The 12,620-nt window shown below is 49.2% G+C and overlaps 1 protein-coding gene and 1 long non-coding RNA gene across 3 annotated transcripts; both read right to left on the bottom strand.

Moving 5' to 3' along the window:
• Window positions 1-2,020: 2,020 nt before the first annotated feature.
• On the bottom strand, window positions 2,021-9,036 carry LOC125323413 (TOG array regulator of axonemal microtubules protein 2-like). 2 transcript variants are annotated; one of them, XM_048298353.1, is made up of 5 exons: window positions 9,005-9,036; window positions 7,947-8,050; window positions 6,400-6,604; window positions 5,000-5,216; window positions 2,021-2,401 (listed from the first exon to the last, which is right to left on the bottom strand). In XM_048298353.1, the coding sequence occupies exons 1-5, from the start codon at window positions 9,014-9,016 to the stop codon at window positions 2,166-2,168; spliced, it is 774 nt and encodes a 257-aa protein (XP_048154310.1). In that variant the 5' UTR covers window positions 9,017-9,036; the 3' UTR covers window positions 2,021-2,165. The 2 variants fall into 2 exon arrangements, with proteins under 2 accessions (XP_048154310.1, XP_048154309.1); XM_048298352.1 differs by lacking the exon at window positions 2,021-2,401 and having other exon boundaries at window positions 4,614-5,216.
• Window positions 9,037-9,081: 45 nt separating this feature from the next.
• LOC125322508 lies at window positions 9,082-11,998 on the bottom strand. The gene is made up of 3 exons (XR_007202037.1): window positions 11,957-11,998; window positions 10,303-10,455; window positions 9,082-9,122 (listed from the first exon to the last, which is right to left on the bottom strand). It is a non-coding gene; the product is annotated as an uncharacterized LOC125322508 (long non-coding RNA).
• Window positions 11,999-12,620: the final 622 nt, after the last annotated feature.

The raw sequence follows: 12,620 nt of genomic DNA, 5'->3' as shown, positions 1-12,620 counted from the left end.
CTGCGGTGCCACTGCTTCCACTGGCCTTTTGGATCGTATGGGAATGGCCTTGGATCCCTATTCTCTCCCTGTCCCTAAAGCACCTAACAGCCAGTGCGGATCTCCAGCCAAGTCCCCACAAAGCCATCCTGCAGGATGTCCAAACCTGCTTTTCTCAAGCCCCTCATTTCTGCTGCTGCTTCCCTTCCCTCGTACAGTTCCCCAGCAGCCTTTGAGCCCCAATGCTGCTGAGCTCTGGGCATGCTCGGTGCTCTCCAGCTCCCACACATCCATCATCTCAGGCTCACTGGCATTTAGGAAGTTCTGCTGAGCTCCCTGCCCTGCTGCTCTCTGGAAGGCCTCTGCCTGCCCAAGTTGCTCCAGGGCCCCCATGCCATGTCCAGCAAGCGGGGTGGAGGCAGCGGGGGCAGATGCACACCCTTCCTTAGGATCCCATTGTCCCTGGCACAGCTAAAGAGCCAAATCAGGCCCTGTTCAAACTTCAGTGGAAGGATCAGTTCCTCTCAGGGATACGCTGGGCCCTTTCTCAGCAAGGCTGGAATCAAGTACACAAGCCTTGGGTTGGACATTCTGTTTACCAAAGCTGTTGTTCATCTGCCTCCTCCTGCACCCCACGGCAAACCCAAAACAACTGCAGGTCCTGGCCCTGCTGCAAAGGCAATCGTGGGGGTGGGCTCTGGGCTGCTCTCCCCATGGCCACCTGCCATCCCTTCCCTCTGGACAAAGCCGTGCCAGAATGCACAAAGCTGCCCAGAAGCTGATGAAGTCTAGAAATAGCATCAGAGACAACTGGGCACAAGGGCATGGCTGTACAACTCAAAAGCTGACACAACCTGGAACTGACTTTGCAGGACTGCCTGTTCCAGCAAACACCTTTCTCCGTCCAAACCGGACACAGCTGACAGAAAACACCACCAAGACACAGAGATGGTTCACACATACCCGTAGTTTACTAAATGTAGAAGGATTGGTTCACAAGATTGGCCAACTTCAGCTGCTCTGACTGCCTGTTGGTGTTTTCTCAGCCATAAGACAGAGCAGGAGCCACAAGAGAGCCAGAAACCATTCAAAGACCTCCCCTGCTATTGATACCCGCTGAGGACATGAAGCCTGCACTACACACCCACTGCAAAGACAGCCTGAAGTGCAGTGTCCTGCTGAGCTCTCCCTTTGCTCAGCTGCTTCCCTGGCCTCACACCACAGCAAAAGGTCTCCAAGCTCTGCCTACAGCACATAAACTGGAAATCCACCAGACAGGACTTAGGTTGGTGTCCTTACCATATGTCCTTTTCTCTCTGAACTCAGCTCCTGCTTTTTTCTCCTGTCATCATCATTGCCGGTGACATTTTTCCCATTCTCCTGCTCTCTGCTACTTATTTTGTTTGTGTTAGAAGAAGGAGAGCTCTTCTGGATGGGAGGCAATGGCTTGGAGGGAAGGAGCATAGAGGGAGATTCCATGGTAAACTTCTTCGCAAGAGTGTAGCCAGTCAGTCCTGCAAAATGGAAACACAAAATATAACAGAGGCCACAATGCCAACATAAAGCATCAGAAGCTACAGTATTTCATGTGAGAGATTCCCTGGAAACTTCTAAAGAGCTGCACAGGGAAACATGCTCCTGCCAGCAGCCACTTGAGGCAGACCAGGGAGACACCCTGACCCACTTGCACAGAGCCAGCACAGGAACAGCCTGGCCTCTGGGCTGCCCTGGGACAGCAGGGAGCCCAGAGGCCTGTGCTTTCCAGGAATGGCTCAGCTGCACACGCACCCTCCTGCTCCTCTCCCGGCCCCACAGCTGAGCAGCCCTACAGCTCCACGGGGCACTGGGAGCAGCACAGCTCAGTGCAGGGGGCACATGCAGGGCAGAACTGTTCCCTGGCAATGTGCCCAGGCTCTCTAGGCTGGCACAAGAGCCTTCCTCCCGCCAGAGAGCGGCCCAGCTCCCGCCTTACCTCTTTGTGAGGCTGAGCCATGCTCAGCCTTCACCTTGTCCTCAATTGGAAGTTGCTTCAGGCACCCCATGCCACGACTAGGAAGGGGGGTGGAGAGAGCGGGGGCAGGTGCACACCCTTCCTTTGCATTCTGTCCTTTTTGGCACAGCTAAGAAGTCACGTCCGGAGGTGTCCAACTCAGCACTTTGTCATCTTCCTGCAGGTCATTGAGCCTTCACCAGCCCAAAATGTCGGAGAGGTTTTCCCGCACATGCGGAGGCTGGCTGGCAGCATGCTTCCTCAGCTTGGCGCCCATCACCTTGTAGAGGGCGCAGGCAAGCTTGGTGACCACAGTGCGGACATTGGCGCTTCGGACAGGCAGCGCCTTGTTCCCCAGGAAGGACCAGAGCACGGGCAGGGCGTAGCGCTGGACGACTTCGGGGCTCCTGGGATAAACCCATGCCACAAGCGCTGCCGGAAGAGAGACACAAACTTCTTAACCACCAGCCTTAATGCAAACAAGGATCTACCTCTAGTTGTGATTTTGGGAGTCTCTCTGGCTAAGATCAGTGAAATAACAGTGAGAGCCCCATGATCCAGAAATGGGCAAAGCAGCTGAACATCCCCAAAACAGAACCACCAAGCCCTCAGGACTAATTTCTCCAGATCCGAGCCTTGTACCTGTGGCAGACTTCACACCTTTACTAAATCATTCCACAATCTGTTTCCAGCATGATGAATGACCAAAATGTCAAATTGCTGTTTATTTCCATTTAGAAGTTGTCTAAACCCACTGCTGAAGGTTTGAAAGGCACTTTAGAGAGGAAATTGAGAGATTTCTAATAAAAAGGATGACTCCGTTTTTGTGACCTGGCTTAATTAGCAGTGGATTTAGACCCCGCTAAAGCAAGGCTATAAATAAAGCAAGGCTATACACTGTCTTCTCTAGTATATATTGAGGTTATCATTTTTCCATCCCTTGGCTATTGCTGACATAGCAAGCTCCTCTGAGCAATCAATTATCAGCTGCATTTGGAGCATTTTGGGCAGCGCTGACATAGGAAGACCCTGACTGCACACCCTGAAATGCTCAGTCCAATGGCACTTCCACAGCACAGGCAGGGAGCCTCAGCACTCTGCTTCTGCCCCTCTGCCCCCAAAGGCTGCCTTGCACAAAATCCGTGCCTCTAACATGTGTGCTGAGTTTGGACCTAAGCTGTGACCCCCAGGCACTGCAGGCTTCCGCCTCAAAACTTTCCAAGAGCAAAGCAAGAATTCTGTGAGGACAAAACAAACCGATCCCCTGAAACAGCATTTGCCACCATTTTCCCTAAAGGATCAGAGCTGTCCCTGAGCTTCCAAGAGAGGAGCCAGCTTGGGAATTTTTAGCCCCTCCCTTTCCTGGAGGCAGCTTCTGAGATGCCCCAGTGAGACCTCAGCCCCGAGGCCGAGCGCCGCCCCCATCTCAGATGCTGCACACCTCTGCAGCAGCCAGGGAAAACCTGCCCAATACACCTTCCATGGGTATTGGGCAGGAGGGACAAGCTCAGCACCTCCTGATTTGGAGGAGCCACTCTAGTGTCTATTCACTGGCATTCCCTGTAAATTCTGCCTCGGAAGACCTCTTGCCTTAGAAGGGGAGGCCATACCTGAGAGATGCTCCGTGACATCCAGCAGAGCTTGGCCCTTCAGTTCACTCCTGCGGTGGCTGAACTCTTTCATCAGGGATACTTTATCTACAAGGGAAACACACATTTCTGCTCTCTCTTCTGAGGTCATAAGAGAAAGGACAGTGGGGTGGGAAAGGGCAGGGGCAACTACATTTTGTAAAAGAAAGGAAATTCCTGCCGATTTTTGAATCCTTTTCTTCTTTCCTTCCAGCCTACTTGGGAGGATTTTAAATTCCAAAAGAAAAGCTCTCCTGTCACTTTTTAAATCCAAAGTTGTCTGCTGTACCAGGAGCTATGTTAAACATTTCACATCAGGGACCTCAAGACTTCAATCACACGTAAGCAGTGAAAAGGTTTTGCATCCCAGAGCTTTGCAGAGGTGATCTTCTCTCTCCCCTATGGAAAAGGGTGAGAAGGCTCCAAAATGCACACCTCCGTTCCCACCTGAAGGATAAGCTGTTTTTAAATTGTCAGGTTACCTGTGTGGATCTAGGGACAAGACTCCAAGTTACTCATACAAGAGCTATTAGTGCTCAGTGCCTCAGTAGCCTGTGGGGTTCTGTAACATCTGTGAAATCAGATCTTGGCAGAGAGACTGGAAAATGAACTGATTTCCCAATACTTGACCGGCGTATGTATTTTGGTTTTCCTTGTGCCTATCTGTCGCGGTTTTGGGGGTCATGTTTGAATTTACTGTTGCCTGCATTGGCCTGCAAGCCTCGAGTCCTACCACTCTAATAAGCCAAGGCAAGCTTTTCCTGGAGACAGAACGTGTGTGGGATGAACTGTGGTCCCTCACAGGGTCACCAGGGCTGGCAGTGACAAAGCAGGCAATCTGCTTCATTGGGAACCACTACAGAGCTACACCCCAGTGTGGGTTTCAGTAGCAGGGTATTATTAAGAGCTCCTTTCCTGCATGAGATACAAAAAGGAGGTCCCAAATGATCTTCATGCAAGCATGCAGTAAAGAACTGATCCTGCTGTCCTAATGAAGCTAATGCCTATGATGTGGAGCCTTCCAGGAGGCTGCTCTGCAGAGGTTCTGATGCGCCGCTGTCCCTTCATGCCAACAGCAAAGCTATTCATTTGGGAAGTCAACTGGGGCCCAGGCAAACTCCAAAAATCCCTTTGGCCCTGAATTCCAGCAAAGCTGTAGTCCAGCACTTCCTCTTCAGACAAGCAGCACAGAGCCAAGGGCTCCTGGGACTTTTGGGAAATGCTGATGCACATTCAAGCCTGCTGGGGGACTGGTGCGTAAGGACTGCACCTGCACAGCTTCTGGTGGATGTCAGCTGGAGGTTTCCACAGACAACAACAGCTGTCAAGGCACTCAGCGTTCTCTTGACTCGCAGAGGCAGAGACACACTTGAGGAGAGTCCATGCCAGGGCTCAGCCTTACCTAAGTGAGCCATGGATTCTTCCAGCGCTTTCACAGCTGCGGCATAAACCCCGGGGTCCTTTGAGTTTAGGTTGTTTGTTATTCCTTCAACCAGACAGATGATCACCGGGTTTAAGCCATCTTTCAGGATGCCTACGATTTCAGCCAGCACGTCCAGCGCCTTCTGCTTCACTTTCTTGTGCGTATCACCAAGTCTCGGGACAAAATAATCAAAAATCTGTGAAGAGAACAAACAACATGAAAGCTGGATTAAAATGTCCTTGTTTGAGGAAGGGACGCAGAAGTGAGCACTCAGCAATGTAAAAGATGAAAGTGATCCTTCCTGTCAGGTCAGCACTTGCTTGCACAATTTCCCTGTTTTCCTGTGGGCCGCTCACTGGAATGGTTGCGCAACCTCATGCTGGTTGAAAGATTTTCATATATTTTGAAGAGCTTTGGGTGGGGACAGAATAGTTCCTATGGTGTTTCTCTCCACATTTCAGTCATTAAATTCATCCCATTTATTGATGCAAAACGGTATCTTTGCTTTCGAAGTATGGAACCAGATATTTACAATGCCCCTTTTTCTACACAGTTGCCTCAAGTTCTGAGGGCAGTTACGATTTTGCCAAAACTATGGCTGGAGGAGATCCAGGTTTTGTTCCATCTGTCTCAGAACCTGTGTCTGGAGAAGTGCAGGGCTCTGATCAACTCTTCCAGGATCCAGACCAATTGTCTACCCAGCAGGTAGACTTCTGAAATTTAATGTGCTGGACCACTCTCATTAGAGCAGGTTCAGTCCCTTGACAGCCACATTATCAGGCACCATTTTCTGGACAAAGGGAAAAAGCAGCTACTGGGAGGAGAAGGAAGAGATCTGTCCCTAGCCATTTCCCTCCTTTTCCAAAGAGAAAAAAGACCCCCCCAAGAAGGGTGAGCACCGTCTTTACCAAGAGGACTAGGGATGCCGATGGAAACGAGTAACCAGAGTTGTGCCTGTGCAAGACAAGTCGGAGTTTACAGAAGTATCCTTTCAAAAAAAATTGGTTTAAACCTGCCCAGCCTGATATTTCTCTTCCCCATCCAAACCCATTTTTTTGTCTAGAGAATAATTGCCACGCTTTCAGTGGCTGGATTCCCTTCACTTAACCCAAGTGGGAGTAGGAGACAGCAGAAGTTACACCAGCAGAAAACTCTGTCCTCATCTGATGAACAGCATCAATAGGCACCTGCCAGACAAATACATCTGGACTGAAAGAACTTGTCCTGAAGCGTGGACCTGAATTAAATATTTCAGGGTAAGAGGCAGCAGCCTGTCCCACACAGCCAGGATGTAGTGCCAAGACACACTGAATTAACTTGCCTGCTACAGGCTTGGGAAAGGAGCTGAAGGAAAGGAACAATGAAGACACCCTACATACTTGGACAGTGTTAGTGGAGACGAGCTGGGGGCTGCTTTTGCACAGGTCTAGGAGGAGTGCCACTCCTTCCATCCGTGTCTTAAACTCCTTGGCTTCCAGGAGATTGTACAGCTTCTGGAGCGGCTCCGTTTCTTCCACAGCCGGAGGTAACGTGACCTGGGCTTTTGGGCGGCGTAGGAGGCGTCCATCAGAGGTAGACTTCACCCTGGAAAATAAAACCAAATGCGGACCTGTTGGTGATCATACCTTCAGTTAATTGTGAGCAGAACATCTTGGAGAGGTTTCCTAATGATGTGATTTCAAGCTAGAAAATCCTGATCTGAAAAACAACGGGAGACCTCATGACAATCATTACAGGAGACAATCTGCAAGCAACATTCTCACCAGTGCTTACTCAGGAAAACCAAGGATGAGATGCATCTCACTTCTCTCCAGACGGCTTCCCAGGTACACATGTCGCACTGCTTTGTGAGGAAAGAGAGATGCTACTTCCATGTTTAAATGCCTCATCGTAAGGGAGGTGTGCGTCTTCTAATAAGGAAACTCATCCCTCTGGAGAAGTGTCTCTACAGCAGGCATGACAATCTGGAAAAGTAGCTCAGATGCATCTGAACAGATGGATAGGGGCATATCTGAAGGATCCAGAAAATCCGTAAGAGGGATAAAAACAGAAGCCAGACATCCCAGCACTACGCTCACATGATTGCTTCCCTAGAGACTAGATCCACAGCTTAACAAACCCACTGGGAACAACTCTCTTGAGCATGGGAAGATCCTGACTACGCTACTGAGGCATGTGGTCACTCTCCTGCCAGCGCTGAGCATGACAGAGCTAAATAAATCCCCTCTGTTATCAGAGGACAACAGGTACAAGTAGCTCTCCCACTGGCAGGAAGAGACAGCAAGGACCAAATTCCTGTCTCAAATGCTGATTGCAGCACAGGGGGAAATAAACCAAACATGCTGTCCATCAAGCAAACAGTATGAAGGACAGGAATGTCAAGACAAAACGTCCACATTGAGACACCTGTTGACCAAAGTTGCTCAGGAACTGGCTTGCTACTTACTACTCATCTTGGTACTGTCTGAGGGTAAGAAAACCATGACTCAGGAAGGCCAAACCACATGCATGGGAAGTGCTATTTTGGGGAACGGCATCTTGCTTCTAGACTGGGACTTCTCATCAAAACACCCATCTGAAAAAGACTGCTCTCAGAGGAAAAAAACCCTGCTTGAATTTACTTGTCCCAAGTGAGGCAGCGGAGACATGGCCCTCTCACAGCCTCCACAGCACTGTCCTTGCCACTGCACTGGATCTTCTGAGCTGCAACCAATGGGTGTCTTTTTGTCGCCCATTTTTTGTGGAAACCCTTCCAGAGAAGTTGTGTTCAGCGTAATGCAGAAGGAGACATTTTTTATGATAGAGCATTTGTAGGGAAAGGAAACAATCTCTGGCACAGGTCATCTCCACCAGAAAGATTTTCCTGAGGAAGAGACATGTAAAGCTTGCCATGTGCTTTGTCACATCTAACTAAAGTGCTCAGTACCGTTTACTAGAAGGCAATGTGGCCTGGGGCTTCTTCGAGCCATCGCTCCTCTTCTTCACAGGCTTCTCGACAGATGGGTGTTCATCCTTCTGCGTTTCCATCCCCTACAAAGGCATAAAGAAACCCCATGGATCTTTAGAATGTAAAATAGGAAATTACCTGTTTAAAACACAACTTATAACCAGGATCACTGCAACCAAGGCTTGGGCAAACCTTTCCGAACTTACAGAAGGAAACAGGCCAGAGGTTCAGTGATGCCAACTCCTTGTTTTCAATAGCCCATGGCAGGTTATGGCTGCTACCATACTGAGCAGCAGTCTAAAATCCCAAATGCATTCCTCTTGAGCATAAATGGGAATAATGCAAACTGGTAGGGAACTAATGCTCTTAAAGGAAGCTGCAGAAAAATTTGGACTCTTTGGAGGTTGGCCCATTGTGTTGGAAGTTGATTTGGTTCCACACTCACTCTCCCTGTTGCTGCACAAAGGCACACTCCCTTCTATAATGTAGGTAAAAAGAATAAAAATACCCCAGGCAAACAAATGATTTTCCACTGGATGCTGCTGAATTCACCAAGCTTCTTCCAGCTGCACAGGGCATGACAGCAAGGCAGTATTCCCAGAAGACAGACAGTAATTGTAGGAATTGGGATTGACTGGGACATCTTTTGTATATTTGGAAATTTTCTTGGCACTACTGCTTCCTGTGTCTTTTGCAAAGACTCTGTTATCTCCAGAAGCACTGTTCTCACTTAATTGCGTCACTGGGGGCAGAGTAGGGATAGTGGGGTGGGGGGTTATGCTTAAATGTAAACCCATTTTCTCCTCTTTCCCTTCCCTGTTTGTGGCCAATATTCAAAATATCCAATACCCCACTTTTCCCCTAATATTATCAATTCCTTTGTGCTCTGCAGATGAACAGGCTACAGATCAACAGTTCATTCCCAGGAGCAAAATGATTTGGCAGAAGAGGAATGAGATAAGATTAGGTCTGTTTGATCTCATATCAGCAGTGGCAATACTTGCACAAAGGAGACATTTCTCCTACCAAGCACTTACTTTCTTCTTCATTCTTGTCAGAATATCTTCCAGGTCACGGGTGGAAAGAGATTGTTCCAAAAGCCTTTTAAATTTTTGGTGATTCAGCATCATTTTCACCATCTCCTGTCCATAATGCCTAAAACAAGAAAGAAAGAAAGAAAGAAAGAAAGAAAGAAAGAATAGAAGGTGAACAAACAAAGGAGGAGCATTAACAGAATAAGCTGATACCTTAAACTCAGCAGCTGCCATACCTGCATGAGAAGGCATTACCTACTCAGCAAAGAGAGAGGTTTACCTCCACTTGTCACTGCACAGTGCTGTCAGCTGAACACAAGAGGCAAGAGGAGAACGTGGGGCAACAGAAAAATACAATCTCACTCTGAAACTGTGGGTGCGCTTCTGTGGCATCGAAGGATCCCAGGGAACAAGCAAAACACCTCTGCTTTGAGTCAGAGCTTATTAGCAGTGTCTTGCTGCCATTGCACAGTAATTTGCCTTTCTTTAACTGGCAGGGAAGCCAGGACCAAATGCCTCATGCTTGCTTTTGATTATTCTATACCATATGTATGCACAGGGACAGCTAGTTGCTCATGCGTTCTTGGCAGCTATTAATGGGAATTGAATCCTCAAAGTGAGGGGATTTGGGTGGTTTGGGTTGATTTTGCCACTAGGAAACCACAGTTTTCTTCAGGAAGCAATTTGGAGGTCATTCAGCCACAGATAAGAGCATTATAGAAATCTGCAGAAGAGGTTTAGAAAGACTGAATACATTGGCTAAAGACCCCTGGAATATTTCTAGGAAAGTCTTAAGTTAATGAGAAATAGATGTATGCGATCCTTCAGTGATGAACATTAGACAACATTTTGGCTTTGTCTTGTGCACCTAAGGCCAAGCAAAACTGTTTGACTGGCTCATCTGATGGCTCTTTTGATCTCAGGAAAGAATCATTCAAGTCCCAGGAAGTTGGCAATGCTCCCTCTTGCGGGACAACCTCAGGTTCCCCAGCACAGTCATTTCCCCAGACAAGCCAGGGCAGTGGTCACAGCACCAAGCCTGACAGAGCTCAAGAAGCCTTTGGACAATGCTCTCGGGCACATGGAGTGACTCTTGGGGGGCCCTGCACACAGGCAGGAGCTGGACTCGATGACACTGATGGGTCCCTTCCAACTCAGCGTATTCCGTGACTCTGTGAACCTCATCCACACAGTGAGGGAACTTAATATTTCCTTTAGCTTCCACTCTTTTGTGGTTTTGCCCTTTACAGCCAGACACCCAACAGTTTTCCTGTTTTAGGAGGTGAAATGAAGATCATTACCTTGTGTCCTCGTGACAGTCCTGAGCAAGCGTCCCTGCCGCGTGCGCCAGCCTCTCAGCCCTGGGCGTTCCTGCGAGCTTCGTGACTCCAGTTTTCTCCATCAAGGACAGGAGGAGTTGGGCCGCGCACTTCCGCACCTGGACGTGGCGGCTCCTGGGAAGAAGAGAGCGGACACTGGGGCACAGGGAGCAGAGGGACACAGCGCAGGCCTTGGCCAGAGCATGCTCCCTGTCATTGCTGGGGGAAGGAGGCCTGGGTTCTCCCTGACACTTGGGACACCTGTAGAAGGTTCTGTCCGCAGAGAAACACAAAGTTAGCACTCTACAGAAGGACTGCCTGCAAGCAAGAGTGAGGAATTCAGTCTCCCTGCACTATCTGATACTCAATGTCTTTCCCCAAATTCACTCTGAGAAAGAGGGAAATTAAAGACAACCCAGGCTGACCCATCAGGGGCCAGCCACTACACAGACAGCCGCAGCAGGATTGAGGATATTTGCACCCATTTACCCCCAAATCTGCAGACCTTGGGAAAGAAACAAATGCAGGGAAAACACGCTGTGGGACATGAAGTTGCAGAATATTCTGCAATGCAGCCAGTTTCTTCTGTGAGGCTTGGCAAGAGATACATCTGAACGTTTCCCCCTTTTCCAAAGCTGAGGAAAGGGTGGCAGTCAGTTTAGCCAGCTTGTCCTGTTCTAGACAGTGTCTCTTGGGGACTATCAGGCCCAGCACCAACACTTAAGGCAGCACCTGCTTCAGCTGTCCCATGGCAGTCGGCCTGTGAAGGTGCCTGTACAGTGATTCATCATCTCAAGGCTAACATGAGACATCAGTTTGAATAGCAAGTGGGGCTCTAAGGCCAGGACAGTCCTACAAGACTCCTCTTGGCAGGAGCTGCACCTGCTGTGCAGGCTGTGCCACACCCAGCACGTTCTCCCCCATGTGCTCCATGCCCCAGCAAGAACCCTCCTTACTTCTCAAGTGAATGGCATAATGAGGATGCATGGTTTTTCCCAAGGCCTCTGTGGTTAGGGCTGTGAAATATCAAAGAGCGCTCACAGCTGCAGTTGCAATTGTCCCTCTTCCCACAAAACCACAGGGCTCTATCCTTAGCCTTTGCAGGCACTTTCACTTGCCCACCATTCACCACATCTAGGCAACTCGGACAGACTGGGAGAACTCCAGGAAGCAGCAGCAAGCTGAGTCAGGGGAGGTTGAGCTTGGATATCAGGAAAAAGTTTTTCACCCAGAGGGTGGCTGGGCACTGGAACAGGCTCCCCAGGGCACTGGTCACAGCACCAAGCCTGAGAGAGTTCAGGAAGCCTTTGGACAATGCTCTCAGGCACATGGTGTGACCCTTGGCGTGTTTGTTCTGTGCAAGGCCAGAAGCTGGACTCGATGAGCCTGATGGGCCCCTTCCAACTCAGCATATTCTACAGCTCTGTGATTCTGTCAACTAAAGGGCTGCATGAGGGCAGAAATAGGTGACAAGAGGAAAGAAGTGAGGTTGATTGGAGAATCAAGTCACTGAGTTCACAGAAGATGCAGGATACAGGACCCTTCCCTCCCACCGTTCCCATTCTCTCTCTCAGCCCTTCTCCCCCCCCACACACAATAGAAGGTGAAGAATATCACTAAGAGAAGAAGAACCTACTGGACTCCACTGTCCATGAGAGCAGTCATTGCTCGTGCAGGAGTCACATGCTCCACCATGACTCCCAGGGTGTGACTGGCTGCTTTCTGAACAAACTCTGGGGAGTTCCACACCATCTGGAGAAGGACCCGAGCAACCTCATCCACCTCCGAGTCCATGTCCTTCTGCAAGGTCACAAAGAGCTCTCCAAGAGTGACGATTGCAGAGTAAGACACCTTTGAGCGAAGGTTGGTCACCTGGGGAAGTCATGCGGGGAAACATAAGAATCACCTTGAAAAGAAAACCAGTTGCCTTAGACAAAAGTCCCAGGAAATGACAACACTTCCCGCTGTGTCCAGGGGAACACAAAAGCACAGGCAGAGCAGAAGAGCACAAGCACAGAAAGGCACTTAACTCTGGCACCTACTTGTGCTAGGCCTCAGGCCTGCTTCCTGCAGGCCTAAAACATATTATTTCACTTAAAGTGTTCTACTTAATTCTTCTGGAATGTCCACTGCTTTGGTTTTAGGCCCTTTTATTCAAAAAACAAAGAAACAAATTAAAGCAAGGGCTGCTCTCAAGCCATAAAGGCACAAATCATAAAGACAAAAGAGTCATTTGCTCCTGTTTGAAAAAGTAACAGCAGCAGTTGAAGCCCTCAGCCAGGAAACAGAAAACACAGGCT

This window comes from Corvus hawaiiensis, chromosome 3 (assembly GCF_020740725.1).
Source record: "Corvus hawaiiensis isolate bCorHaw1 chromosome 3, bCorHaw1.pri.cur, whole genome shotgun sequence".
In the NCBI taxonomy this organism is placed as follows: Eukaryota; Metazoa; Chordata; class Aves; order Passeriformes; family Corvidae; genus Corvus; species Corvus hawaiiensis.
The sequence above is the reverse complement of the archived record's forward strand: the minus strand, read 5'-3'. Positions and strand labels throughout refer to the sequence as shown.

What these genes read in the sequence shown, in the direction of transcription:
- LOC125323413 (XM_048298352.1), bottom strand. An exon ending in ACATTGCCTTCTAGTAAACG is followed by an intron (nt 6,605 to 7,946) that starts GTACTGAGCACT and finishes TTTATTTTCCAG; the next exon opens with GGTGAAGTCTACCTCTGATG. An exon ending in TCTCCACTAACACTGTCCAA is followed by an intron (nt 5,217 to 6,399) that starts GTATGTAGGGTG and finishes TTCTCTTCACAG; the next exon opens with ATTTTTGATTATTTTGTCCC.